General features: G+C 29.2%; 3 protein-coding genes and 1 long non-coding RNA gene across 7 annotated transcripts; 3 read left to right on the forward strand and 1 right to left on the reverse strand.

Moving 5' to 3' along the window:
- Window positions 1–1,497: 1,497 nt before the first annotated feature.
- Window positions 1,498–6,747, reverse strand: LOC100643057. 2 transcript variants are annotated; one of them, XM_020866511.2, is made up of 5 exons: window positions 6,368–6,737; window positions 6,049–6,165; window positions 5,878–5,970; window positions 5,623–5,729; window positions 4,715–5,214 (listed from the first exon to the last, which is right to left on the reverse strand). In XM_020866511.2, the coding sequence occupies exons 1-4, from the start codon at window positions 6,384–6,386 to the stop codon at window positions 5,638–5,640; spliced, it is 321 nt and encodes a 106-aa protein (XP_020722170.1). In that variant the 5' UTR covers window positions 6,387–6,737; the 3' UTR covers window positions 4,715–5,214; window positions 5,623–5,637. The 2 variants fall into 2 exon arrangements, with proteins under 2 accessions (XP_048268142.1, XP_020722170.1); XM_048412185.1 differs by lacking the exons at window positions 4,715–5,214; window positions 5,623–5,729 and adding an exon at window positions 1,498–2,363 and having other exon boundaries at window positions 6,368–6,747.
- LOC125386341 lies at window positions 2,032–2,989 on the forward strand. The gene is made up of 2 exons (XR_007226394.1): window positions 2,032–2,154; window positions 2,232–2,989. It is a non-coding gene; the product is annotated as an uncharacterized LOC125386341 (long non-coding RNA).
- A 434-nt stretch (window positions 6,748–7,181) lies between the features above and the next one.
- LOC100643175 (telomerase Cajal body protein 1) lies at window positions 7,182–9,150 on the forward strand. Its single transcript, XM_003400458.4, has 5 exons — window positions 7,182–7,352; window positions 7,464–8,107; window positions 8,184–8,416; window positions 8,508–8,741; window positions 8,807–9,150. Exons 1-5 carry the CDS (start codon window positions 7,302–7,304, stop codon window positions 9,022–9,024), a joined length of 1,380 nt encoding a protein of 459 aa, XP_003400506.2. The 5' UTR covers window positions 7,182–7,301; the 3' UTR covers window positions 9,025–9,150.
- Window positions 9,151–9,808: 658 nt separating this feature from the next.
- Window positions 9,809–23,003, forward strand: LOC100644267 (telomere-associated protein RIF1). Of its 3 annotated transcripts, XM_020866371.2 has the most exons (17): window positions 9,809–9,962; window positions 10,021–10,258; window positions 10,343–10,645; window positions 10,819–11,022; window positions 11,159–11,453; window positions 11,517–11,863; window positions 11,942–12,536; window positions 12,622–12,824; window positions 12,922–13,065; window positions 13,156–13,321; window positions 13,401–13,608; window positions 13,696–13,919; window positions 14,048–14,446; window positions 14,542–17,166; window positions 17,365–18,926; window positions 19,010–19,304; window positions 19,411–23,003. In XM_020866371.2, exons 3-17 carry the CDS (start codon window positions 10,548–10,550, stop codon window positions 20,125–20,127), a joined length of 8,082 nt encoding a protein of 2,693 aa, XP_020722030.1. In that variant the 5' UTR covers window positions 9,809–9,962; window positions 10,021–10,258; window positions 10,343–10,547; the 3' UTR covers window positions 20,128–23,003. The 3 variants fall into 3 exon arrangements, with proteins under 3 accessions (XP_020722030.1, XP_012171390.1, XP_020722031.1); XM_012316000.3 differs by having other exon boundaries at window positions 9,849–10,258; XM_020866372.2 differs by having other exon boundaries at window positions 9,850–10,258; window positions 14,048–14,335.
- The last annotated feature ends 2,829 nt before the right edge of the window (window positions 23,004–25,832 follow it).

Here is a 25,832-nt window from a genome sequence, read left to right on the forward strand (position 1 = left end):
TGGCACGATCAATTCCTGAATTGCATGTGATTCGCTTTTTAAAAGGTCACCATTAGTAGTAACATTGACGTATGAAGAATTAGCGCAACCTCAGGTTTATGAATGAGTACCTTGGGCGTGAGGATCACGTGGCGGGGCGCTGTGGCGCTTTAACGATCGAGAACATCCTGTCTCCTCCCTTCGTCGAGCTTTATCACACACTCCCCTCTTTTCTCCTTTGATATGACCAGTACAGGATGTATCATTTATAGGATCTGGGTCGTATCGGAGCGATCAGGATTCAGCGAGTACAGATATCCTGCAAACGAAATATCATTTGTTGGAAACATAGTTGTTCAACGGGGAATATCTTGAGATTTAATGCAAAGAATTTTGCTAATGAAATATTTGTTTTTAAAGCATACTTAATTGTCGAAACGAAAGGTTGAATTAATATCATCTTTTTTTCTATAATATCTTAAGTTTCATTTTGGGTGATAGAGAAACTATGATTTTGTAGAAATGTACGTGTCGACAGTAAATGATTTATGATTTCATCGTAATTTACATTTAAGCATTAAGCATTCAATGCCATTTTTTTATACCATTAAATTGTTATGCAATCTATCAAAGTAGTTATACGAAGTAATTTACGATTACTTTGAATTACGTTTACTATGGACAATCGAAATATTTCTTGTTTTAAAATGACAGATTGATCAAAACTTTTTAGTGAGTTGTAGGATACAGGAAGCAATCCGTGGGCGTACCTAAGTGCTTGCATGGTTGTGGGTGCACATGTGGGCGGATTTAGCAGGAAAGTATAAGGTCATTGTTTTTGGCAAGATCACGTCTAACGCAAACAGTTAATTCCTTCATACAATAAAAAGATACAGAGTATGTAGACAGGCTAATATCTTTCAGAATATACTGTACGTTTCGTTCTACCACATTACTCTGTGTAATTAAATAAATTGTAACTGTCTCAAATTGAGCAAGTCTGTATCAAAGTACATTAATTTAAAGCATATTATCATGTTCCAGTACTGTTACGAATAAATTATCTTTCATTAACGTTGAATAAGTATATAACAACATTATGCCTGTTTAATGTACTCATTTCTATAAACAGTTTACGTATTTTGATATGAATAAACAATGCCTGATGTCAGAAGCACGATGTAGCAAACTGACATTTTAATAATAACGTGTACGAATTATAAATGTGATCAGCACAATATTTAATAATTTTGAAATCTGCAGGAAAGTACAAATGTTCAAAGTATATGAAATATTCTAATAATATTAAAAATATAAAATAATACATTCTTTTTTTCAGCCAGATAGCTACATTTATAAACAGCTTATCAACCGAAAAAGATTGAAATTTTGAAACGAAAGAGTCCATGTAAAGTTCTACGCTATAGAGTAATCTTTCTTTGCCCAAAACTTTGCTGGTGGTCCTTAGATTCTACTAGAACCAACAATATAAAACTATTATAATCCATGTCATTGTATCACGCCAAATGAAGTTACTGAAAATTCTCAACGAGAATTGATTGTAAATATTCTAATAAATAAATAATAAAAAAAAAAAAAAAAAGGAATTTTTCTCGAAGCGTCAAACTTTCCATCAACAGGCACTGTAGTAAACCACGATGTAGCTAACTTTCCAGAAGGAAAGTTTAGAGTTTTTCTTCGCACTGAGGTCCGATGTATCTCAAAATTTATTATGAGGCTAATTTGGAAGTTTCGATCGGCCAAGGCTGCTGTAACGTTCGATGTGTCATGAATTTTCGAGGCTAGAATAGTTGAAACTTTCCGTGAATGGACCAGTTCGATGAATTGAAACGGCGTGTAGCGCTAGCTATACATAAGTACACGCGTATATATTCTCCACCCACGCTTTATGCGCGGGCGTCGCGACGAAGGCGTCGTAGCAGTTTCGCTCTTGCGATGACCTTGGAAGCACCCACGCGCCAAAAGAGACCACCACGCGGGGGTGGTTCGTTCATCGACGTTCCAGCCACTCTTCTCGATTTTCCTCCCCATTCTCTCTCTCTCTCTCTCTCTATGTACTTACGTATTTCCTATACGCAATATAGTATGCGCGTGCGCTATTCTAGCGCGTAAACGGAATTCACCTTCATGTTAAAATTCACGGTTCCCATTTACGTAAGTAGCTTATTATGTCCTCTCTCATTCGCGAATTCGTTCGTTCGCCAGTTTAATTTGACTATAACACTTTCCAGCGTCAAAGTATACATTGCCAACGTTTGACGTATCATGATAGAAGAAATGAAAATTAGTTATGCCTGTGACGCGTTCGTCTCATAATGTAAAGGAACTGCTTGGTACTTCGTGCAAAGGAATTACTTCCTTACCTATAAAATAAAGGAGTTAGATTTTAAATTGTTGCAAAATTGAACGTTAGAATCTTTTTACTCATAGATAAATAGTTATAGCATGTAAAATGTAGAAATACTTATTTGTATACACGCTCCTAAGTTATAGATTATTTAAAAGATGAGGAGTATATGCGCGAATCGTCCCTTATACAGGTATCAATTTACTAAAAAACTGATAATTCTGCTTGAAAAATATACATTATAACGGTGAAATTTAAAAATTATCGCTGCCTATGCATGATACAATTATACATCTATTTTTTAATATAATTTATATATATTAACCATACAGTTATAACGTCTTTTTTTCTGGTCAGTTTAAATACAATTGCTGTCATACCATAAAAGCTGTTTTAGAAAGTACAAAGTGCACATCGCTATGGTCAAACGCAGTTTCGGGATTGTACTTTCTGACCTGCCGGTTATGTACCGTCGCGGGTTATGTACTGTCAGCTTAACAATACGCACAAACAGGGTACAGTAAATGGTAATTCGGTAAGTGATGGGTAAGGTATTAAAAATGTTCGCCAAACAATGCCGAACTCATCTGTTAAGAAACTTTCCAATCATTTCTAAGAACCTTCTAGAAGAAATTCTTTCAATCGTCGTCAAAAAATAGATATTGTTCCTTCCTTTTTAAGAATTAAACGTTGAATTATGAAATTGGAAAATTTCGAATCATAATTTGTTTCAATTTTATGTCAAACTTTCTCCTGAAACATTGGAAGCCTTTTTGTTTCACGAAATAAAAACGAAATTGCGACATAAAATTTCGAAGATCCTAGAAACTTAATATTCTATGAAAAATTCTAAACAAGGTGGAGTAAATAATTTTTAAGTAAAAATAAAATTGTTTTTCTATATTCCTATATCTTTTTTTTTTTATTTATTTATTTATTGAAATTCACAATTTGTCCAATTTGGACATTTGGTGGAATTTTTTAACAGTTAAATTAGCATGTTGGCGGCTACCTCCAACGGGGTACCATCCTTCCTATATCTTTGTGGCTCTTAACGCGTAAACTAAGAAAAATGCCATTGTACAAAAAGTATTTACTGACGACTGCGAGTACATCCCATCTAAGAGACTTTTCTAGAATTTTCACGAAAACACTTACCGAGTGCAGATGTTTGCTACGGACTATTGTACCTTTTATTATGCATTTACGGCATGGGGTACAAAGCGTAGGATAAAGATCGAAGGCTTTAAAAATTCTTACTTTTATGGATAAGAAGGCTCGCAATTTTCGTTGAACTTCAAGAGAAAGTTTTCATTATTATAAAGAATTTAAAAATGTTGCACTTCTAGCAATTGTAACATAAAATATATCAAGTCATACATTATAAACAATATTTATATTAAATATATAACTATATATATTTATTGAATTTCAGTTATAAATAAAGATTTGAAGTAAAATTATATTAAGAAGTAAAATTATTTCTATTTAATAAATTATATACTTTCCTTACTAGGTAATATTTTTGCTTGTTAATGTTATATTAGAAAAGTAAGATATATATTTATAACAATAAAAATTAAAATAAATGAAACAAGTATTTTCGGACACCTGTCTTTGTGATTTAGCAAACAATTTTTAGTCAAATATAGCCTGCATTTAAATTAACGATACAAGTAACAATCTACTTGTCAATTCAGCAATAATACCATGAAATTGTTAAAATTTATGACTTGTAGAGTGAAATTTTGACCACTTCGACACATCTGCTACAACCCTGGAAATCTCTGTTCAAACAGTATTTCCTTAATTCCTTTCTGTAATTATACCTGTTCGGACTGTAAAAGGAATTTTCGCCAAGGACACAAAAGATATATAGTATGCATGGGTCTAATCTGTAGGATTTCTTTAAGAAAACTAAAATGTAGTTGTTGGATTCTTAAGGTCTAAAATTCATTATTCTGACAGCGCAGTAAATCACTATTACACGCAGTAAATCACGACTACATTAACTTTATTTTCTTATATTTATCAAAAATTTTTAAATGTTCATTAAAAAAATTAAAAATGAGTAAAAAAATATACTCCTAAAAAAATGCTCCCAATAATGTAACAATAATAAAAATAAAGATATTTTTAAGATACAATATAATGTACAAGAATACAATATATAAGAATGTAAATACAATGTATAAGAATACAATATAACTGACTAAAAAAATTTGTAATAAACTTTTCTGAACATTACGCGAATTGAAAAATGTTATAGTTCAAAATAAAACAATATTATATATATATATATATATATATATATATATATATGAATTATTATTTGTTTATTGTTTATAATATATATATATATATATATGAATAGGGGAGAGAATATTTAAACATTTGATTAAATTCAAGTATTTTTAAACATTCTCATAAAATTGGAAAAAGATATTCTGATACAATTATTCGATTAATCACCTATTTATTGTTTCTTCATCATCCGGTTATTTTATTTATCCACAGTTTAACAATAAAATATTTCTTAAATAATCCCTTCTTACTATTTTAAACAATTCCTTTCTTAGTAATATGCTATTTATAGTTCATGGAATGTAGCCATACAAATAATTCTAAAAATCCATTTTATTACCAGTATCTACAATAGCTCAATATGTACTTGTAAAACGTATTTAAATATTCTTGTATTATAAAATTGATAGAATATATAACCTATACTTATCAATATGTCTTTTATCATCTATTAGGATTCTAGATTTTTTTAAATCTGCTTGAATTTTATTACTCTAGTTTATAAAGAAAACCTACACGATGTAACCAGGATTTTATAGATTTTTACTCTTTAAGTTATACATCTGTAAAATATAAAAAGTATGTTAAGTACATGTTCAGTGTGCACTATACGTAAGAATAAACGAAACTTGAGTTATTTGCAATATACGGAATAAATTCCATATTTGACGTATCATATCATGTAAATGGGAAGCACAATTTTCTATTAAAGCTAGCTATTACAATACACTAATAATGAAAAATGCAATGCATATTTCATATCTGGAAAAATTGCGAATTAATCAGCTTTCATCCTTCATACATTTTGTGATTGGTACAATAATGTTTTGAAAAAAAAATAAGAAACATTCGTATTCAGAGCTAATAATGAGTAGTGTTCAAGTGTTTGAACATATATGTATATATATATGTAGTTTTCATAAAATAGATATAAATAAAATTTAAAATTTTGTTTCAATTAATAACTTAACTTTTTAATTTAACATTTATAATGGCGTCACAGGTGTTATGGTTATAAATGGCTTTACTTTTCTTCTTGTTTTATTTACTAGTGACGCTGACTGCTTTATATTTGATTCTAAAAAAGATTAAATGTTAATATATATGTTAATATATATGTTGATTATTATTAGCTTTTATATTGAGAAATAACTTTGGTATTAAGAAATTGCACTTTCGTATTTATTTTGTTATATTTAAAATTCAAATACTTTAAGACTACTTACTAATTGTAGAATACGTGTATAATTGCTTTAAAACGGCAACTGGTCTTATGGGTTTCGTATCGATTCTAGGTGAAACTTCCAGCGTTTCTTCCTCTATAAAGTAGAAAATAGTTATAATTACACTCTATATAAATATAATATTAGAAGAATAAATATAGCAATAATACAAACCTTGTGAATTTATGTTCGGTAACGATATACTCCGCCTTTTTCCGAATTTTTTTATTGGACTATGCTCTTCTTGAAATTCAATTGCATCATAGTACTCTGTACTAGAGTTTGATTCACCTAAGTAAGGTAAAAGAAAGCTTTTCTTATTAAAAAGTACTTCATTAATTTTCAATTTTAGAACTGAAGTTAAGTTGTACGTTTGTTATATATAATTATATTAAATAATATTTATACTGTATAACATTTTGTTTAGAAGTAATGCGTTTAAAGTAATTTTTGTGAACTCATTTTTCTTCTACTAAAAAATTTTACCACTTACAATCCCAACTTTCCATCATTCCAACTTTTATTTATGATTGCTGACTGCTTACTAAGAGATGGAATGTAAATGCTATACCATTTCGGGACAAAAAACGTTACATTTGATTTATATGTTGTGTTTACCAACAAACTTTAAGATACGTGTAAATTTGTAGCTAACGATACTCTTCACTAAAAAAGATTCTATTATGGTATAAAACAGGATTTGCTTAAAATTTTAATTTTTAATACACATATGTAAAAGATAATGGAAAAGATACAAGACTCTTTTTGTAGTTAATTTCCATTGAAAAAGTCATAAAATGCGAAAAGAATTGTATTTCCGTTTTGTCTTTGCCGCGTATCGTTACGTCACTGATAGCCACTGGTAGCATTGATGAAGGAGTGAGCCCCCCATTTCCTCTTCGATATATAGTGTTTTAAAATATCACGTGGCTTTCTATCGCATTTGTATCTTTGGTAATTAATACTTGGTACCACGGTTGTATCTTAATACCTAAAGTTTTATTCTGGTAATTTATAGAATTTACAGTTAAGTAAAAAAAAAAAAAAAAATATCCCTACGTGGCATTGTTTATTTTTTTAGTTAAATCGCTTTTCATTTCATATATGGTGCACAATTCTAGTTTTATACAGAAACGATCAACACATGTTGATGACAGTAGAACATAATATACTGAAATAATTTATTATATATAGGAAATAATTTATTATGCCGTAACAGATACAATATATATAAAATATATATAAAAACCATTCTTTTGATTTATGTGTTATTTTATAAATTGTAAGAATATTTTACAATATTTTAATGTTTAAGTATTTTAATATTAATGTAAATATTTTAATGTTTAAAAGTTTGAATTATATAAAATATGTACTTTTCTAAATATAATAAAGTAAAAAGGTAATGTTTTCATTCATTATTTGCAATGGAATGTTGTGAAGATACAGAAACAACTACAAAACCTGTCATAGATACGGTAAATCTTAAAACTTAAAATTAATATTTTCTTGATGAATTTATAAAAAATTTATACAGTAATTATTAAATTTTTATTAATATAGACTTTCTATTTTATTGTATATTTTAGCCAGAATCAGTGGCGATTGAGGAATCATCAATTTTCAAAGATACAAAAGTGTCACAAGATTTTCAAAAAGATGAAATTTTAAGAGGGAAAAAAGAAGAAGGTACTACAGAAAAAATACCAGAAGTAACAGATAAATTAGAGGAAGATATTACAAGGGAAATACCAGAAGTACAAAACAATGAAAGCTTGCTACTTACTAATAAAATTGAAGCTGTAAAAAATATAGAAGAAATATACTCAACTAATTGTTTTTATTACAATTGGAATAATTCTCCAAGATTATTATGCGAAGCAACTGCAGAATATCAGACAACTGAATCATATGAAAATTTTACGAAGGGTTGTCAGTGGTCTCCTGATAAAACATGTTTACTAGTACCTTCTGAAGATTTTAGGATTCGAATTTATGAACTCCCTACAGAATTTTATTCTGAAAAAATTCCTTCAAATTTATCATCCACAAAATTTTCAGCAGCTTTAACAATAAAAGAAGGAGGACTTATATATGATGCTTGTTGGTATCCTTTTATGAATTCATGGGAACCTGCAAGTTGTTGCTTTTTAAGTACAAGTAGAGAAAGTCCTATACATTTATGGGATGCTTTTAATGGTGAATTAAGAGCAACTTATCGAGCTTATAATCAGTTAGTGATATATATAGTTTACCAATATATTTATATTTTCATTAAGTTTTTATTAAATATTCTATTCTGTTGTTAGAGTTGATGAAGTAGAAGCTGCAATTAGTATTCAATTTATTGACTCTGCTAAAGAAGTATGGGCTGGCTTCAAAAATGCTTTAAGAGTGTTTAATGTGGAACATCCAGGTCGCCAAATAAATACCATTCAATTTAAGAGAGATTTTCCAAATGTAATAGGTCTAGTTTCCTGTATTCGAGAAAATCCAATTATGCCAGGATTAGTTGCTTTTGGTACATATTCTAAGAACATTGGTAAGTAAATGATGTCGATAATATTTCATTATGAAAATATCACTAATGCTAGCAATATAATTCTGATAATTCACTTATATACTTTTGTTAGGTTTATATAGAGATGGACCATTATGTACTTTTAAAACAGGAAGCGGAGTGACTCAAATTGAATTTAGCCCTTGTGGAACAAAATTATTTTCTGTAGTTAGGCGTAGTAATGAATTTCTATGTTGGGATTTGCGTAACCCAGGTACTGTTCTGTACTCCCTTGAAGGACGCCAGTCTGATACAAATCAGAGAATTCAGTTTGATATTACGTCTCATGGAAACGAAATAGTTTCGGGTATGTTAATAAATAATAATTAAAATGTTATATTATTGCAAAGATAATTTCTTTTATTATTTTAGGTGGTACAAATGGAGATATTACAATTTGGAAATTACCACAAAGTTCAAATTGCGAAGATCTTAATGCATCACATAAGATAAAATTATCATGTGACTGTATAAATGGTGTAAGTTTGCACAAAAGTTTACCCATCGTTGCTATCAGTACAGGACAAAGGTTTTGTGATGGCCTACCACAAGGTAGGGACAATAGTGTACGACTATGGTTGTGTTCTTAACTTGATAGTATAATAAACTATTGTAAAATTAGATACAATTACTATTTTGTAAGTGGAATTTTGTACAATACCTTTCATGATTTGATATATGTATAATATAGATTTCTAAATAAAATATTTATATGATTGCGTTTTATTATTTAACTATACAGAACTGTTTATCTATGTAATTTTTAAATAAATTGAATATTTACTTCTACCAATAAATGACATAAAAGTGAAATTTTTAATGGATATAAAATTTATAACAAAATACATTTACAAATAAAAATTATATTTTTATTTTTTAATTTTTTATGATTGAATAACTCTAATTTAAAAGTAAACTAAATAACTAAATGTTTGTAAATCAATTTCTTATTATTTCTAATAATTTCTAGAAAAAATTGTTTGAAATATTTCAATTTATTTCAAATATTTTATTTACGAATACAAAAGTTCAAATCTAATTACTATAAATTTGGTATTTTCTTTTAATTAGTTTGATGTGTATATTTGGGAGGAAATACAACAAATGCGTACATGGTAAGTACATACATTGAAGTAGCATATAAAGGAAGTACAAAGCTTTTTAAAAATTATTTCAAGGAAATATAAAAGTTATAAATATAAATAATTGAATGGAATCTGCTAAAATTCATATTTAAATAAAGTCAAATAATATCTTGCTTATAAATAGAAATTGTTAATGTTTTTAAACAACATTAAACAAATATTCAATTTTATCCTTGTTCTACCTACATAGTCATGGATCTGTACATTACAATTTACAATGTACATTAGTACGTCACAGTCGAGTGAGTCGAATCAACTTCAGTTTCAGTTTAGTATTTGAGCATCACGTGGTAGGAATATATATTTTGGCGGACGGATGATTTTTACTGATACGCATTTTTCGAACTGTATTACGCAGTTTACAAAGTGCCTCTATAATTTAGGTACATAACAAAATAAAGAGTATTTTTGTCTTAATAATTAACATAATTCCTTGATTAGATGTAGCGAAAATCTATTGAAAACGGTATCTGAAGTTTATGTGCACTTTGCAAACTCGCCGGGAATGTGAAACGTTAAAGTGTTGTATACCCAATTGTATCTCATTCCAAAAACAAAACTTGTTTTCGTTGGTTGCATTGTGGTTTTCTGACGCAAAGAAAAAAACGGGGAGAGGGAAAAAAAAGGCAGGAGAAAGGAAAACGTAAACAGAGAAATGAAGAAAGAGCTGAAGTAGAAGGTGTGTGGCAATATGCGCTATGTATTAATGCGTACTAATACTTAATAATTGCTTACTACAACCTGTTTTCTCGGCTGTTTGTAGGAGATAGTCTTTGAAGATATCGAATGTCTATAAAAAAAGATTTCCGAAGGGGATCAGTAAACGATTTCATTTTAATCTCATGTGATATATTAGTAAGAGCGCAGAAGTTCTTATTTTAATTTTCGTGAAAAATTCTTCGTAAACACATTTTTGATGAGATGAACGAAATTCCATTGTAATTCTTTGAAAGACGAAGATTTGTAGAATGGCTTCTAACATGCAATCTTTCCCGCGAATGCTGAAAATGCTGCGGGAAAATAGTAATATCAAGGAAAAACGTGAAGCTTTAACCTATATCCGCAGGTACGAATCTCGATATTTTTATCTGTAAATTCATATATATATATATTACCTTATTTTATTTATACCATACCATATTTTAATTATAATAATATTATTAACTTTTTTTATATAAAATATATTATATTGTAATATGTAGATTTTGTTAAACTTGCTAATAATCATGTTACTTTCAGCAACAGTAAAAAATTAGAATCTACAAAATCTATTAAAGAAGAGCAATATAAGGAATTATGTAAACTGGTTATAGATGCATTTGCAAATGGAAATAATGACATACAGAATGAAGCATACGAAACATTAAACGTAGTTATTCAGGACTTCAAAGATCATACTTTAAATTTATTTGAAGCTATGTGGCAGATAAGTCCAAAAAATAGGTTTGTTTATATAAAATATTTAAATTTTAATAATTTTTGTTATTGGTAAACTATAATTTTATTGGTTTATGTAAGCATTAATAATTTCAACTTCTTAACTTAACTTAATAACTTCTTTTAATCATTGCAATTTCAGATTAAAAATTCTTAAGTTATTAGAGGTAGTTGAAGACAGTGCTATATCAACATTTGCTTATGACCCATATGCTGTAAACTTCTTTAATAATTGTATGTGTACAATACAAACAAATACAATGCCATGGATGGCATCAAATGCATGCGTAGATAATCTACAAGCATTGATAGATGCAGAAAGTAAACCACTATCAGATGATCAAAGGGTAGAAGAAGAAACAATTAACTATTGTATAACTTTATTAAGAAGATTGTATAAAGTGGCTGCAACAACATCAGATATTAAAGTTCAAAGAGTATGTAAGCAATATTTGTAGTATTACAAAAATATAAAAATACTAAATTGAATGTCTTTACAGTTTCATGCCCTGTTAATGGATAAAGTAATACTGTTAGCTTATATGGGTCATAAACGACAAAGAGGTCCTGCTTTAAAACTTCTACAACAAGCTTTAGCTACAAATATAGTATCACATGTTCGTACTAAACTAGCACCTGCATGGACTCGTTATATAGCAACATTACAGTCTACATACTGCAAACGTATGTTACTTTTAGTATCTACATGTGAATTAGATTGGGCTACACAATGGAATGTTAGTATTCAGTTTCTTGGTGTGGACCTCCATCGTGGTGCTGGTTTAATAAATAATTTATTAAGTGTTGAAGAAAAAGCATTTAAATCTACAGATACAATTATACGCAGGTATATATAATGCTTATATCAAAAATTATATTTTTCAATACAAATTAGAAATAATGATGATAATATCTTATGGTACAGGCAAGCATTTCTTTCATGGAAATTACTGGTGGACAATTTTGCTTTAGACCCACAAGAACTTGCTACTGCTAGACGAGTAAAATTGCTATGTATTCCATTGAATGCCAAAAATAGTAAAACTGAATTAATAGCATTAACAAAGTTAGAAGTTTGGTGGCATGTAATTGTTAAGCTTTATAAAGACATTCATAAATTTGTTAATCCTGTAATCACACAGTTTTTAAATTTTTGTTTTGGACCTCTTGGAGATACACCATTATTATCTTCAAAGTTTGATGTGGTAGCCTCACCAGGAAAAAGATTTTTTAAAACAAAAGTTGTTGCTGTGGATGCTTTATGTCAACTTCTTGTCACAAAACAAGAAAGTTATACTGCTCCAATATTGGAAGAAAGACTTCCGCATCCTATATCTGATACTGTCTTTCGAGAATGTTATAAAAGTATAATTCACAGTGTAGGAGAAGCTCTGCTTGTACTGAGCCAACTTACAAATGCAGAAATGAAAAACAGATATCAATTTGGTAAAATACTATGGACAAGCTTAGTCAGTTATGTAAAAATTAAAATTAGATCAGAATCAAAAATTGCAGAAAAGGTTGGTTTAAATATTATTAAAGAAAAAATACATGGCTGTTTTAAAATACATTTATATAAAATAATTGCTAAATGATATTTTACAGGAGATTATGTATAAAGATATGACACGGGTTATTGCAGAATTAACAAACTATGCTGGGGATAAACCAATGATTAAAGATTTGATTCTTGACACAATCTTATTTGAAATTGCTGATTTAAGTACAGATTTTGATTTTCAAGATGATACATTGTTAAAATTGGTATTCAAACTTCTACAAACTTCAATTCTAAATAAAGCTGAAAAGTGAGTATTGATACAAATATATATTAGTACTAATACTAGTGCAACATGTGTTATTGTTATAAAAAGATGCACTGAAACATATAACTGTCTCTTTAAGGAATCATTATAAAGCATTAAAATGTCTTATTTGGCAATGTATCAAGTCTCAAAAGAAAAACGTGTATCATTCACATGCATTTAATTGTCTGAAAGAAATGCATGAAAAAATATATTTACTATTAAACGCAGAAGATAAAAATGAGTAAGTTATAGGCAATTTAAAATAGTAATTAATATTAATTATAAAGTTAATTTTGTCTTACCTTTTTATTATTTTTACAATATTTTCCAGATCTGTTGTTCTTGAATTATGGTTTATTTTGGCAAGTGTATTAGGAGAATATATGAGTGATATACAAGAAATTAATGAAGGAAGTACTACAGAACATAACTTTAAAACTGTTGAATCTATTGTAGCATTTCCATTTATGTATATACATTTGGGGGATCACAAACAGGTTAATTTTATTAAATAATTTATAACTTCTAAATTACATACATAAACTTTTATCTTAGTTTATATGCTATTTATGGTAGGTTCAAGAAGTAGCAAAGGCTTGGAAATGTTTATATAAGCATTTCGAAATGCGAACAGATCTTATAACAACAGTAAAATCAAACGAAGTTTTGTTAAATATTGCAAGTATTATGCAACATTGTTTAACAGAAAATGGAGGATCTTCTAATCTTATTTTAAACTGTTTAGACGTGTTGCTGAATACTATCAACTATAAGCTTTTATTGGGTATGTTAATGATTTAACGGAAGTTTGGAAGGAAACAACCTTAATGGATGTATAAGATAAATATTTAATTTTCAATCTAACTTTCAGCGAATACAGAAGTTCCATCTATTATACATCTTATCGTGGATCTTGTCATGTACTTTTTATCTCATAAAAGAACTAAAGAATGTGAACGTGCTCTTAAAGCACTGTCAGCAGTAATTATTACCATCTATGGATATAATGCAGAAAAAGTAATATTATATTTGCTCGTTTGTAAACCTGCTATTGAACTCATGCTTCAATCTGAATTAGAAATGCTACATAAAGAGGTATACATAATTTTTAATATTCTTTTATATTTAATTGATATAATATTCATTTAATTGATGAATATTCTACAATATTTAATTGAATATATAGTAAAAATAAAATTAACCTTAAAATATTTCATTTGTAGATAGCAAGTACATGGGAAAGTATAATTGTAATTTTTAAAGGACTTGGTAAACTAATAAATTATAGTCTTCTTTCATCTTACAAAAGAATAATTATTAAAGCATTAAATCATTCAAGTCTTGACATACAAGTTCAAACAATGTCTCTCTTCCAATTAAAAAATGTATTACGTGATAGTCCTAAATTAATACTGGAAGAAATTGAAAAAGAAGTAGGGAAAAATAAAATATTAAGCAAGGCTGAAATTGCAAAAATGAAAAATGCTCAAATTGAAAAGTCACTAAGCCAAGTAAGTACTGTTAGTGGTTTTTTAAAAGGGATTAATTGCCAAAAATTAGTTAAGGAATCAGAACCAGTCAGAAATACAGAAAAGAAAGTATCAATTGACACTGAGTCACAGGTATATACACACACACATATATATACAGGATTTATGTAATAATTGTAAATATGTTTCTTCTGTAACTATTATACTTTGCATTTTTTCAATTACAGGATTATGTTTTCATTAAAACAGACTTAAAGTTTGATGTCAATCGCTTGACAGAACACCAGAAAGAGTCTTTGAAACGAAGGAAAGAAGATATTGCAGCATTCTATAATGATTTGTCACAATCTTCATCACAAGATACTCAAAATTTACAAGAATGGTTTGATAAAAAAAGTAAAAGTTTAGGAGAAGCAGAGAAAGATCATAACAAAAAGGATAATTCAGTAAGAAATATGTTGGACGATGATGCAAATAAAGAAAACAAAATTGAAATGAAGGAATTAGAAGCAGTTAGTAAATCAACTGCTGAAAATGATACAAAATCAACAGACAACGTTGAACAAAATATACCATTAGAATCTGTACAAAAAGCAAAAGATAATGCTTACAGTAATGAAAATTTGCTCATAGAAGAAGATCAGATAATAACAGTGAAAAATGCTTATGACAATGCAGATCCAAAAACTTCAGCAGATTTAGATGCTAATACACAAGAGAAATCTTTAGAAAATAAAGATGACAAAAGTCTATCTCCATCTATGTTAGATAGTAGTAAACGACGCAGTCGTTATAATGTTGTTGTAAAGCCTGATACTCTGTCAAAACTTGAAGAAATTGTTTGCAATCAACCGGGACAGTCAAACACAAATAAAATTTTGCGAAGCACCTTAAAGACGAAATTAATCCAAGACAAGTCAGAAATAATTAATAAACAAAAAGCATCAGAAAATGTAGAAAATAAATTGACCAAAGAAGAAAGAAGAGGTGTTAAACGAAAATCAATTTCAGATAGTGAAAGCGAAACAACTAATGCGCGTCAACGAAGGAAAGTTCTTTTAACGGAGACAGCTAGTGATAGCGATAGGTGTAAATCTGTAGAAAATGATAATGCAGTAACGAGTGTAATAGCAATTGATGAAGCGAATTTAAGCCAACGTACTAGGAATGAAATATCTCGTTTACGTATAAATATGGTATTTGACAGTCCTTTATCACGTAGTCGGCGATCCAAGTGTTGTGATGATAAAAAGCAACCAGAAGAAAACAAAGGTGCTAATATTGCAAAGAGAGAAGCGAAACATAGAGGCAGATCTAAGAGATCGGATAAAATTGAAGTTAAAAAAGGTGAAGATACAAGAAAGATCTTACAAAATAAAAAGAGTGGATTAGAAGGACAAAGAAAAGTCGAAGAAAATATAAAAGAAGAAACTGCAGAAATAGAAGTTAATTCAAAAAGTATACCAAATAATAAGTGCGATTTACTTAATACCGAAAGAGCTATTGAAATTAATGATACTGTTCAAAATATTAAATTTACTGAAGGTAGAAGTCACACTCAAAATGATATGGAAGATGTAGTAGAAGATTCACAAGCATTATCTAAATTAGATAAAAGTAAATTATCAAAAGTAAGAATTGAACTTAACAAAATTGAAGATACAAAAACTATTTTACAGAATAAAAAGAATTCATTAGAAGGAGAAAAAGAAGTAGGGGAAAAGAAACAAGAAGAAAATGAACAGACAGAAATTATTTCAAAAAGTATATCAGACGATAAATGTGATTTACTTTATACAAAAAAATCTGCTGAAAATAATGTTGAAGTAGTTGATAATAATAAATCATATAGCGAAACACAAATTTTAAATCAAGATCTTAAGTCCATAGAAGGAAAAAGTCAAACTCAAGATGATGCAGAAGATATAGTAGAATGTTCCCAAGAAACATCAGAATTATTAAAAAAATGTACTGAAAAGCAATGTTTTATTAAAATTAATAAAGTGGACAATATTTCTCCTTTGATGAAATGCTGTGATGCTACAGCTGAGGATGAGGAAGTAGCTAAAATTGTTTCAAATGATTGTGATAACGACAATATTGAAGTTCCTAAAGATAATGTTAAGGAATTTGAAGAAACCAATGAAATCAGTATCAGTGAACCAAAGATTTCAACTCCTATTATTGAAAATAATTTATGTGATAATGAAAAGGATACTGTATCTGAAGTGCAAAAAGTAAATGATGGATCAGTGTTTAAATCCTTGCTTGAGTTATCATCGCCTAAAAGTAATATCAAACGCCAGACAAAATTAAAAACCTACTCAGCACAAGGACGTGCAGCTCATATGTTAGGGTTAGTAACAAAACAAGCAAGAATGGAAACTGAAGACTATGTAATAAATTTAGATGAAGAATATACAGTTAAAAGAGTAAAATCCAAAGATACGGACAATGATATGTTGCTTGGAAAAAAAGAACAAGCACCTATGTTGAAAGAAGTTGATAAAATAACAGCAACATGTAGCAGCAGACAAGAGAAAATTTTTAATAATATGAGGTCAACAGATTATTGTTCTTCCCCTCCAATAAAATTATTTTCTAATTTGAAAAATGATGGAGAAAAAGTTTTCACAAAAGCTGACAAATCAGTAGATTGCATATCTGCACAAACTGATGCTCAAACTGATAAAATAGGTGAAGAAACCATGCTTCAAGCAGATGAATTGCCAATTCTAGAATGGTCAAGTGCAAATCCACCTTCATTGACTGCATCTCCAAGTGCAAGTATATTAAAACGTCAACGTCAATATATTCCAGAACCTGATCCTGAATCTGTAACTCCTAGTAAGGTAATCTTTTTCAAATGTATAATAACAGGCTATTTGATAAAATATAAAAATATGATTTTATTTATAATTTTATTTGTAATTTATATATTTCTATAATTATATTGATATGTAAAATAATGTTTCTAAATATGTAAATATTTTTTAACGTAATTTTAGAATTAAGACATGTTGATTGTGATATATTATATTTTATTATAGCGAAAAAGAGTAAGCTTTGCGGATCCTCCAGTTTCAAAGGAAATGGGATATGAAATTACATCTACTGACTCAATCTATAAAGCTATTAAATTTACTTCGCGTGGACTAGTACGTAAAGATTCGCCATTAAGGTTAAAACAAATTAAGCAGAAATTGGTATCAACAGACTCAGATAAGTTGGAAAAAGATGAAGAAACTGATGTGACAAATGCATCTGAAGTTGACATACAATGTGAAAGAGAAAACGAATTATTAACAAAAATAGCTGAAGAATTAGAATATTCCGAGAATGTTACTATAGATACTGATGTGCAAATGTGTAATTCTGTAGAAGATGAGTCAATAAATGCGGTTCCAATGCCAAATAAGACTAAAATTAATAATTTAAACGTTGAACTTGAAATTACCCAAGATTCAACGTTTTCCAAACATGTAGAACCGACATTTACAAGCAAAATAGGTCAAAGCCAAAAAGATGAATCTTTGGAAGTATCAAAAGACTGTAATGTTAGTTTAGAAAGTAATGAATTTGATCATTCAATGACACAGGAAGACATGTTTACCGGAATAGCTACTAAACATAATGATTTTGTTGAAGAAAGGACTTCTGATGTTGATACAAGTGCTGTACAAAATACATCTATTATGAATAATTCATTAGATCTGCTGAAATACAATGTTCAGGACAATTCTATAATAAAACATTCATCAGAAAAACATGCGAATTCTGAATGTTTGGACGATACAATAGATGCAGGAAACCTTACTGCATTGAATTCTTCAGCAAACTCAGACGAAATTTTCTGCGGAAAATTAATAAGGACTAGTACACAAGCAACTGAGAATACGCAAGAGAATATGCAAGAACAAGATACTCTACCCGTTACAGATTCAGTATTTGGAAGCTTACCTTCAAGTCAAGACAATCAGAATACAAGCGAATTTAATGTAGAAACTCCACATCCAGAATTATTAGATACTATTCAACCTATATATCCCACATTAATACTGTGTAAAGAACCTATAACATCTATTATTGATCATTTGACTAATCCTCTTTGGGTGCAACATTTACTTACGTATTTTAAACATAGAAATGTTCAAACCATTGGGGATCTCGCCCAATTATCTGAACGTGAAATAAACAGAATTCCAGTAAAGAGTAATTCAAAAGTTGAATTTGTAAAAAATGTTTTAAAATGTTTTGAGAAAAAACATGCTGAAAAAGTATCAAAAAACAACGAAGTATCATGTTCTGTAAATATTAATGTACCTGCATCTACGCGGAAAGTAACGACCGAAGATCAAGCAATAAAAAGCAGCACTGATGAAATACGTAATGAATTAATAAATCATATACCATTAAGCCAGCCAAGCTCTAGTACAGTTTTTAACAATGTTATAATCGATAAGAATGCATGTAAGATGGTTAAGGAAACAACAGAATCAGCTTCAAATGAATTGTCAAATATGCCTACAGTTGATGCTTCTAAAGCTAATTCTCAAGCAATGTATGAAGTTGCACAAACAACTGGATCAGAATCATCAAATGCGACAACTACGTATGTTAATAATAGTATTAAATTATGTATTTATTCTTTTTTCCTTTATGATGATTGTATAACAAAATTCTGTTTTTATTTAGACAAATTACGAATACGCCAGCATCATCTAAGGTTACCATTTCTACATCAGAAAATGGTACTGAAAATTCTAGCTCTTGTGCTGGAAATGCAGTGACAACACAAGCAACAAAAACTGTTGGAACCTGTACTAGTATTGATTCTATTTATCTATCCAAAGCAGGAGCGAATAAAGCGACAAAATCGGTTGCAGCACAAATGGCTTTGGAAGACCTTCTGGATGAGATAGATGTTAACTTAGTGCTAGAAAGTGCAGTAAGGAGATGCACTCCAGAAAAACTTCTTCTACAATATAAAGTAAATGTTTTGTTTGTATTTCTGTATGGCGTTTCATCATAGCTGTGATGCTAATTAAAAATTAAAAGATATTTAGCTAAAAATATACAATTATTTGTTTTTGCAGAACAAAATGAGACATGTGTCACAGGTGGAACTGGAAAGTGAAACCATCAGAATGCTTGGTACTGAAAATAGAAAAAATTCTAATGAAGTAATATTGAAGATGGCATGCCGTGCTTGTGGAGTGAATAAAGTTTTGCTTCGGCTTCCTGATATTTTCAGTGCTGATAAACAATTTTTTGTAAAAGTATTGAATACATATAGAAAAAAGATAAAGGCCAGTGATTGTTTGGATATTCTCGATTTTAACGAAGTTAAGGATGCTGTTTATGAAAAATGTATATCTTCAGAACTTGCTGAAATGTTGTCAAAAAAATTGAAAGAAGAAGAACAACAGGGGATAAGGAAGCCTATGACAGAATTATCTAGTTTGAACGCTATGTTAAAAAGAATGCCAATGGATGTAATCATTAGCCATACAGTCGCAAATGATGAATTAATACCACCGCGTGTCGTTTTAGATATAGCATTGCAAAATAATAGTCCATCTGACATAGCGCAAGCTTTGGAATCTCAATCTTCTCCTGTTATGGAGAATATTTTCAGTAAACTTTGGTCTTCCCAGTTTGCGGTCGAATGTATCGAACAATTCTGTGAATCGAAAGAGGATTTATTAAAGATTTTTGAAGCAGTCAGTTCGAAGTTCAGTCAGGAAGATCTTCTCCAAGTATTCTATGAATCTATGAAGGCTAAACTAATGGTAAAACAAGAGAACGACTAAAACAAGTGTTTTTATTTACTGATCGATTCATGATCTTTGTGTATGATATTTATTATTAATATTATTTGTAATTCTCAATGATACGATCCTTGACAACACTGACATGTATTATAGTATCGTTTTCTTCGCAAATTAAATTTTACGGAGAAATCTGTCGATAGTATTATGTTATGGCATGACATATATTAACAGCTTTGTACTAAGATATAGAAGGTATTTATTAAGAGAACAATTGTCTCAATGATTTAATATTTTAAAATTCTGGTTGTAATTATATTGAATACCATCAATATCTGACTTAACTAAATATGCTTACTATATTTGTTATGTTCTCGTGTATTGTTCATCATGTAAAAAAAAGAATAACATTTTTCATTATTTAATTTCCGATTATTTTCACATTTATTTCGTCTATTTCATAAAATCAATAGCTCCAATTATAATTGGACGTATTATTTTTATCGATAATTTGTAATTCCAATTTTGAAAACGTAAAAGTAGTTACTTTGTATTATGTGATTGCTAGATTACTCATACAGAGAAGTACTTGAGACGTGATTATAAACTGAATCTTTTTGTAAATGTTATGTCATATAAAAGAAAAATACCCTCTGAGCAAGTAAGGATACACGATAAGACTTAATGCAATAAATTACTGACTGACAGATTAATAGAATATGTTTCATTTTAAATGATGTTCGTGCCATTACTTTGATCTTGGTGCGTTCAAAGAAAAGTATTCTATTTCAGTTAAAGTTAGAAATGAAAATTCAACTTATATAAATCTACTATACAAGCTACACATACATCTATTAATTTTAAAGTATACAATATTGTAAATATTACGGATGTAGATTAACTGTAATAATAATTGTTGAAAAAATACCAATATAATCAGTTGGCTATGTATTGGTTACTATGTTGTTAATCTGTTTAGAAGTCAAGGATCAAATATAAATATTTAACACCTAGTTCTTACTAAATTGAGATAGAAATTTCAAGTCTTAGTTTTCACAAGATTCCTTGTCTTAATTTAGGAAGAAAGGAAGAAAAAATTGGAACAAAGTTAGAAAAAAGCTTTTGTTTCGATGTAAAAACTGTGTTCAAACTTTAAAGTATTTTGCACAGACTGGTACTTCAGAGATTATACATTTAAGTACTCTTTTTTGCGTATAAAGAAAAAAAAATCTATTTTGTAGGTAGTCTTTTGCGACTGTTTGCATTGAAAATGGAGGAGAAAGAAAGGATAAAAGCATAAAACAATGCATGTGTATTTTTAAACGTGAATTGACCAAAAGACAGATTCAAATAAGTTCATATTTTTTATTGAAAGCTTGTTCATAATTAACAGTAACCTGAGAAGTTTAATTGCTGATATTAAAAATATCTTATATCAATAGATATCATGAAATCTCATTATTATTAATCGTATCTCCACTGATTGTAATAAAAGCCAGCTATTTTTATCAAATGCTTTATTATTCTTTAGGATGTACATGAATATGTATAACATCTCAACATTACATGATCTGTGAATAAGAAAGTTGTTATTATTTGACTGTTACCATTCTTATGTTATTGTCAATTGCCAGTTATTTTCTCTATTGTACAAATAAGTAAATTTATTCGTTGAAATTTTTCTTGTCACGAGATTCATCTGCAATGGATATTGAGCGAGTACTAACAATTGATTTGATTTGACATTTTCATGTTGAGATGTTACAATAGTTTAGAAGTAATGTTGTACATACGAGATAGGTACCTTGACACACAGGATGCACTTGTACCCGTTATATCGCTATAATAATGATAAAAAAAAGTATACATACAATAAAAAATATAAAAAAAAGAACGTTAAATATACAATAATGGATGGTTACGAACATTTATTACCGATTATAAGGAATGATAAGCTTTAAATATTAGAAGTAAGCATTTCTACAAACGTTCTTTAGATATAATAACGACATATTTATCGTTATAAGCGCATGCTAATATCGATGTGAGATGTACGAGTGCCTCGAACAAGCAGATAATTATATATTTTCAAAGATTGACATTTTGCAAACGTTCAGGTCTTACTTTACGAAAAACAAGATCTAACGGCAACAATAATTGATATGTGTTTATGATTAGTCATTTTCTCCGTATGTCTCATAAGTTAGTGTTTTAAGTAAAATATGTTAGAAAAGACAGCTTGCTCCTTTCTGCGTTACAGTTTGGTATGATTTATCAGTACGAAAGAAAACAAAATTTCTTCAGTTTTATTAATCAGAATTAGAATTAATTAGAATATGTTTTAGAATTTAATTTTCGGAAACTTATTTCTCTAATGAACGTTCTAGCTATTAATTTTTAAAATGAAGATTCTAAAAGAGAAAGAAGATAGAAGAAAAAGGAGGAAAGAGAGATTAATCGAAAGTTGCACCAATTTTTTCTTTTTTAGGATTAATAAGCACAAAAGCAATTTTGTTGCACGTATCTTCCCAAAGAAGTCTAGTTTATGTAATAATTTGTGGCTTTTAAATCCTCAAGATTTGCTAATTGGTAAAACCCGTATGTGATAAAAGTAACTATTTATTTATTCGTGTGAATATGAAATTTAAATTATTGGCAGATATCGTACTTCTCTTTATCTAATCTGATCGAAAGGAGCTATATACTTCTGCTAATGCATTAATCATATACATATATGTAAACGATTTCAGTTACAGTTTAAACGGTATATACATAGGTTTTCTTGGGTCTTAAACAATATGATACACGTAACAATGATAAATTGTATAATAGATTATACACGTATCCATGTGTGACCTGTAATGATAAATCAATATTTTATACAAATTGATAAGACACAATAAATGAATTTTATAGTTGTTCTGTGTGCATTTTATCTGAAAACCTGCTTCGCAAGACTTGCAGACATTTCGCGTGTGATTTTGATTTTCTCCATTTCTATTTTTAAAGGCAAAGTCGTGGTCGTTTTCGAAAAATCTACTATTATTATATATCGTTCATGCATGAAGATTACAGCGGTAATTTGATCAAAACTCAATTCGTATTTATATCTTATACTTATAAATTATTTAATTTGATCTTTTTTTTTTTTTTTATTTAATTAATTTTAAACAGCGACAGAATTCTCTTTCGCGGAAATGCACGTTTGCCAAGCGTCTTTACTTTTTATTTCCTCTTAAAACATCAATTTTGAAACGCGAAAATAATTCTTTCCGTATTAATATCTATCATTTATAACAGCGAGTATCTATTTTTAGCTACGGTGCTCCATAAATAAGTTTTCGTGTAAAGCCGTAATCGCGTACGCGTCTTATTTGAGACATTATCCACGCTTATTGGATCGAAATCAGAGAGATACGCGTTCAATTATATTTGAAATTGTATACTCCCAAAGAAACTTGTATCAAAATACGATGCCCGCTGTTCGACGTCAGGGGATGCGCGCCATATTCTGCTTCTTATAGCACGTGTAATCGATACACGAAATCCAAAGAGTTATGTATTTATTATTCACATTCTATTTTTCGTCTAACAAACGTAGAGAAAAAATGCTATACGTATGGCGCACGTGTTGTAAAATAGGTCATCGAATTAAATCGTACGTGTATTTGTAGGAAATTCAAACGTGCAAAAGTGCATGAAATATACAAAGTAAAATGCTCGTTATAATACTTATCACATGGGGAAAAACTTTATTTAGATTCTATTTTTCTGGTCGTGGGATATTGAAATATAAAAAGAGCATATACGGACATCTTTTTCTTTCAGGGATGATCGGGAAGAAAGGCTGGTAATTATTAAATTTATATTGTTATCTATATTAGCAGAATTATTAAAATTTTCTTTAAGATCAAACAGGAACGTCCTCTCCCATTTATTTCAAAGTACTATAATAATAATCTTTAGTATGAATAAAAGTTTCGAAGCTATTAACTGAGTTACTTCTAACAAAGAAACATAACGAAACTTATGAAACTAATTATCTTTATATTTATGAAGGGAGTGTAAGTTTCAGAAATATCTATCCCGAAAAAGCGATGAGCCTAATAAATCTAAATTAAAATGTTCGGATTTTTGTTTGTTTCGTCCAACACCTGTTTGCAACGCCAAATATTTTGTCAGAACATTTCTGTTGCAGTATCAAATATTATAAATTTATCGATATTTCGTGAATTCAATTTTCAATATTGAACAATAAATTATCACGATAAATACCATGAAAATGTCGATATTTTTAATATCCGATCGTATTTGTATCAAGCTGTGATCTTTATTATTAAATCATGACTCGGCCAATCGGCTATTAAACGATTAAGGAAAGCGATAAGTAGTTTAATTACTTGGCTTATAATGGCTGTACTCGGAAAAAGGGTAACGTCACGTTAGTGGCAAATGCTCGAGAGTTTGTAAAACGAAGAAGCTCGTTTTATAAAAATGTTAACGCGTCTGGCAATCGAATATCGTCGAACGATATCGTTAAAATTATCGTTAAACAAAGAGAAAGAAAGAGGATCGAAGAAAAAATGTAACGTTATATAAAGAGAGAATGGAAAGTATCGTTTTTGATAGAATGATTTAAGGCTTAAGGAGAGAAAAGGTATTTTCCACTGTTTTTAAAACAATATGACACTATATCCGGGCACTGCATCGATCCATACAGTTTTACACGGGTCAACATCGGCGTAGCGCGATTTTTTTTTTGCAATCGCTCTTTTTTTTTTTGTAACACTTTTTTTTTGCCCACATTCTGTGACTTTTCAACGCCTAACGTATTTTCATTCTATCGTTCCTTTCGTATTTATGCAACGTGATATCTTCATTTCAACGAGGGATTTATAAAATTGTTTAAATTACTCTTATATCAAGATACATAGGATAATCAATGTAAAAGGTGAAAAAATGGGTACGATTTATACAGGCCGGTTTAAGGAAGGATATACCGTGACTGTATAAACTGCTATATGCTTTTAGATCAGAGTTTGAGAGGGATGTTGCATAAAATTCGTTCGTTGTCAAGTTATTTCTTTGTTTATTATTTTACCAAGAGAATGCTCAGTTCGTGCTCTTTCCCATTAATAGTCATTAAACAACTTGATGGCCATTCGTTTATTCGATATTAATTTTGGCGAATTCTGTATTTATTCGGATATGAAACATAATTAAATAAAATAGTAATCTCCGATAATTACTGCAAATTTTACATTATTACAATTATTCCGTTACGTCAGATCTAGTACATGTTTGATAAATGCGACTGAGTATCGTTATATGATATTAAACTAAATTTCATGTATGTTATATTGCAATAGGATTTAAATTTGACACGGTGTTTAATAGCTGACTCAAACGGTGTATTGTAATTAATGGTTGATTATGCGCTTTGTGTAGAATTCTTTGGATGTATTTTATCAAACACTTTATTCCATCGTAGTTTGACTTTTTCAATGTTTCAAAAATTGGACATGAACTTTGTAATAAAAAGCAAAAATAGAGATACATTAAAACAGTATTTTTAAAATGAAAATTATCATCTGCATTTTCGCGTCCTTTACACGTTTCCGCACAGATAGCTGCGTTGCATACATCGAAATTCCGGAACACGAAGATAAAAGCGGAGCAAAAAATTTCCATTAAAGATTACGTTTTCATGCCTGTTAATTATACAACCATTTCACCGCGATTCCCTT

Source organism: Bombus terrestris, chromosome 14, assembly GCF_910591885.1.
Source record: "Bombus terrestris chromosome 14, iyBomTerr1.2, whole genome shotgun sequence".
In the NCBI taxonomy this organism is placed as follows: Eukaryota; Metazoa; Arthropoda; class Insecta; order Hymenoptera; family Apidae; genus Bombus; species Bombus terrestris.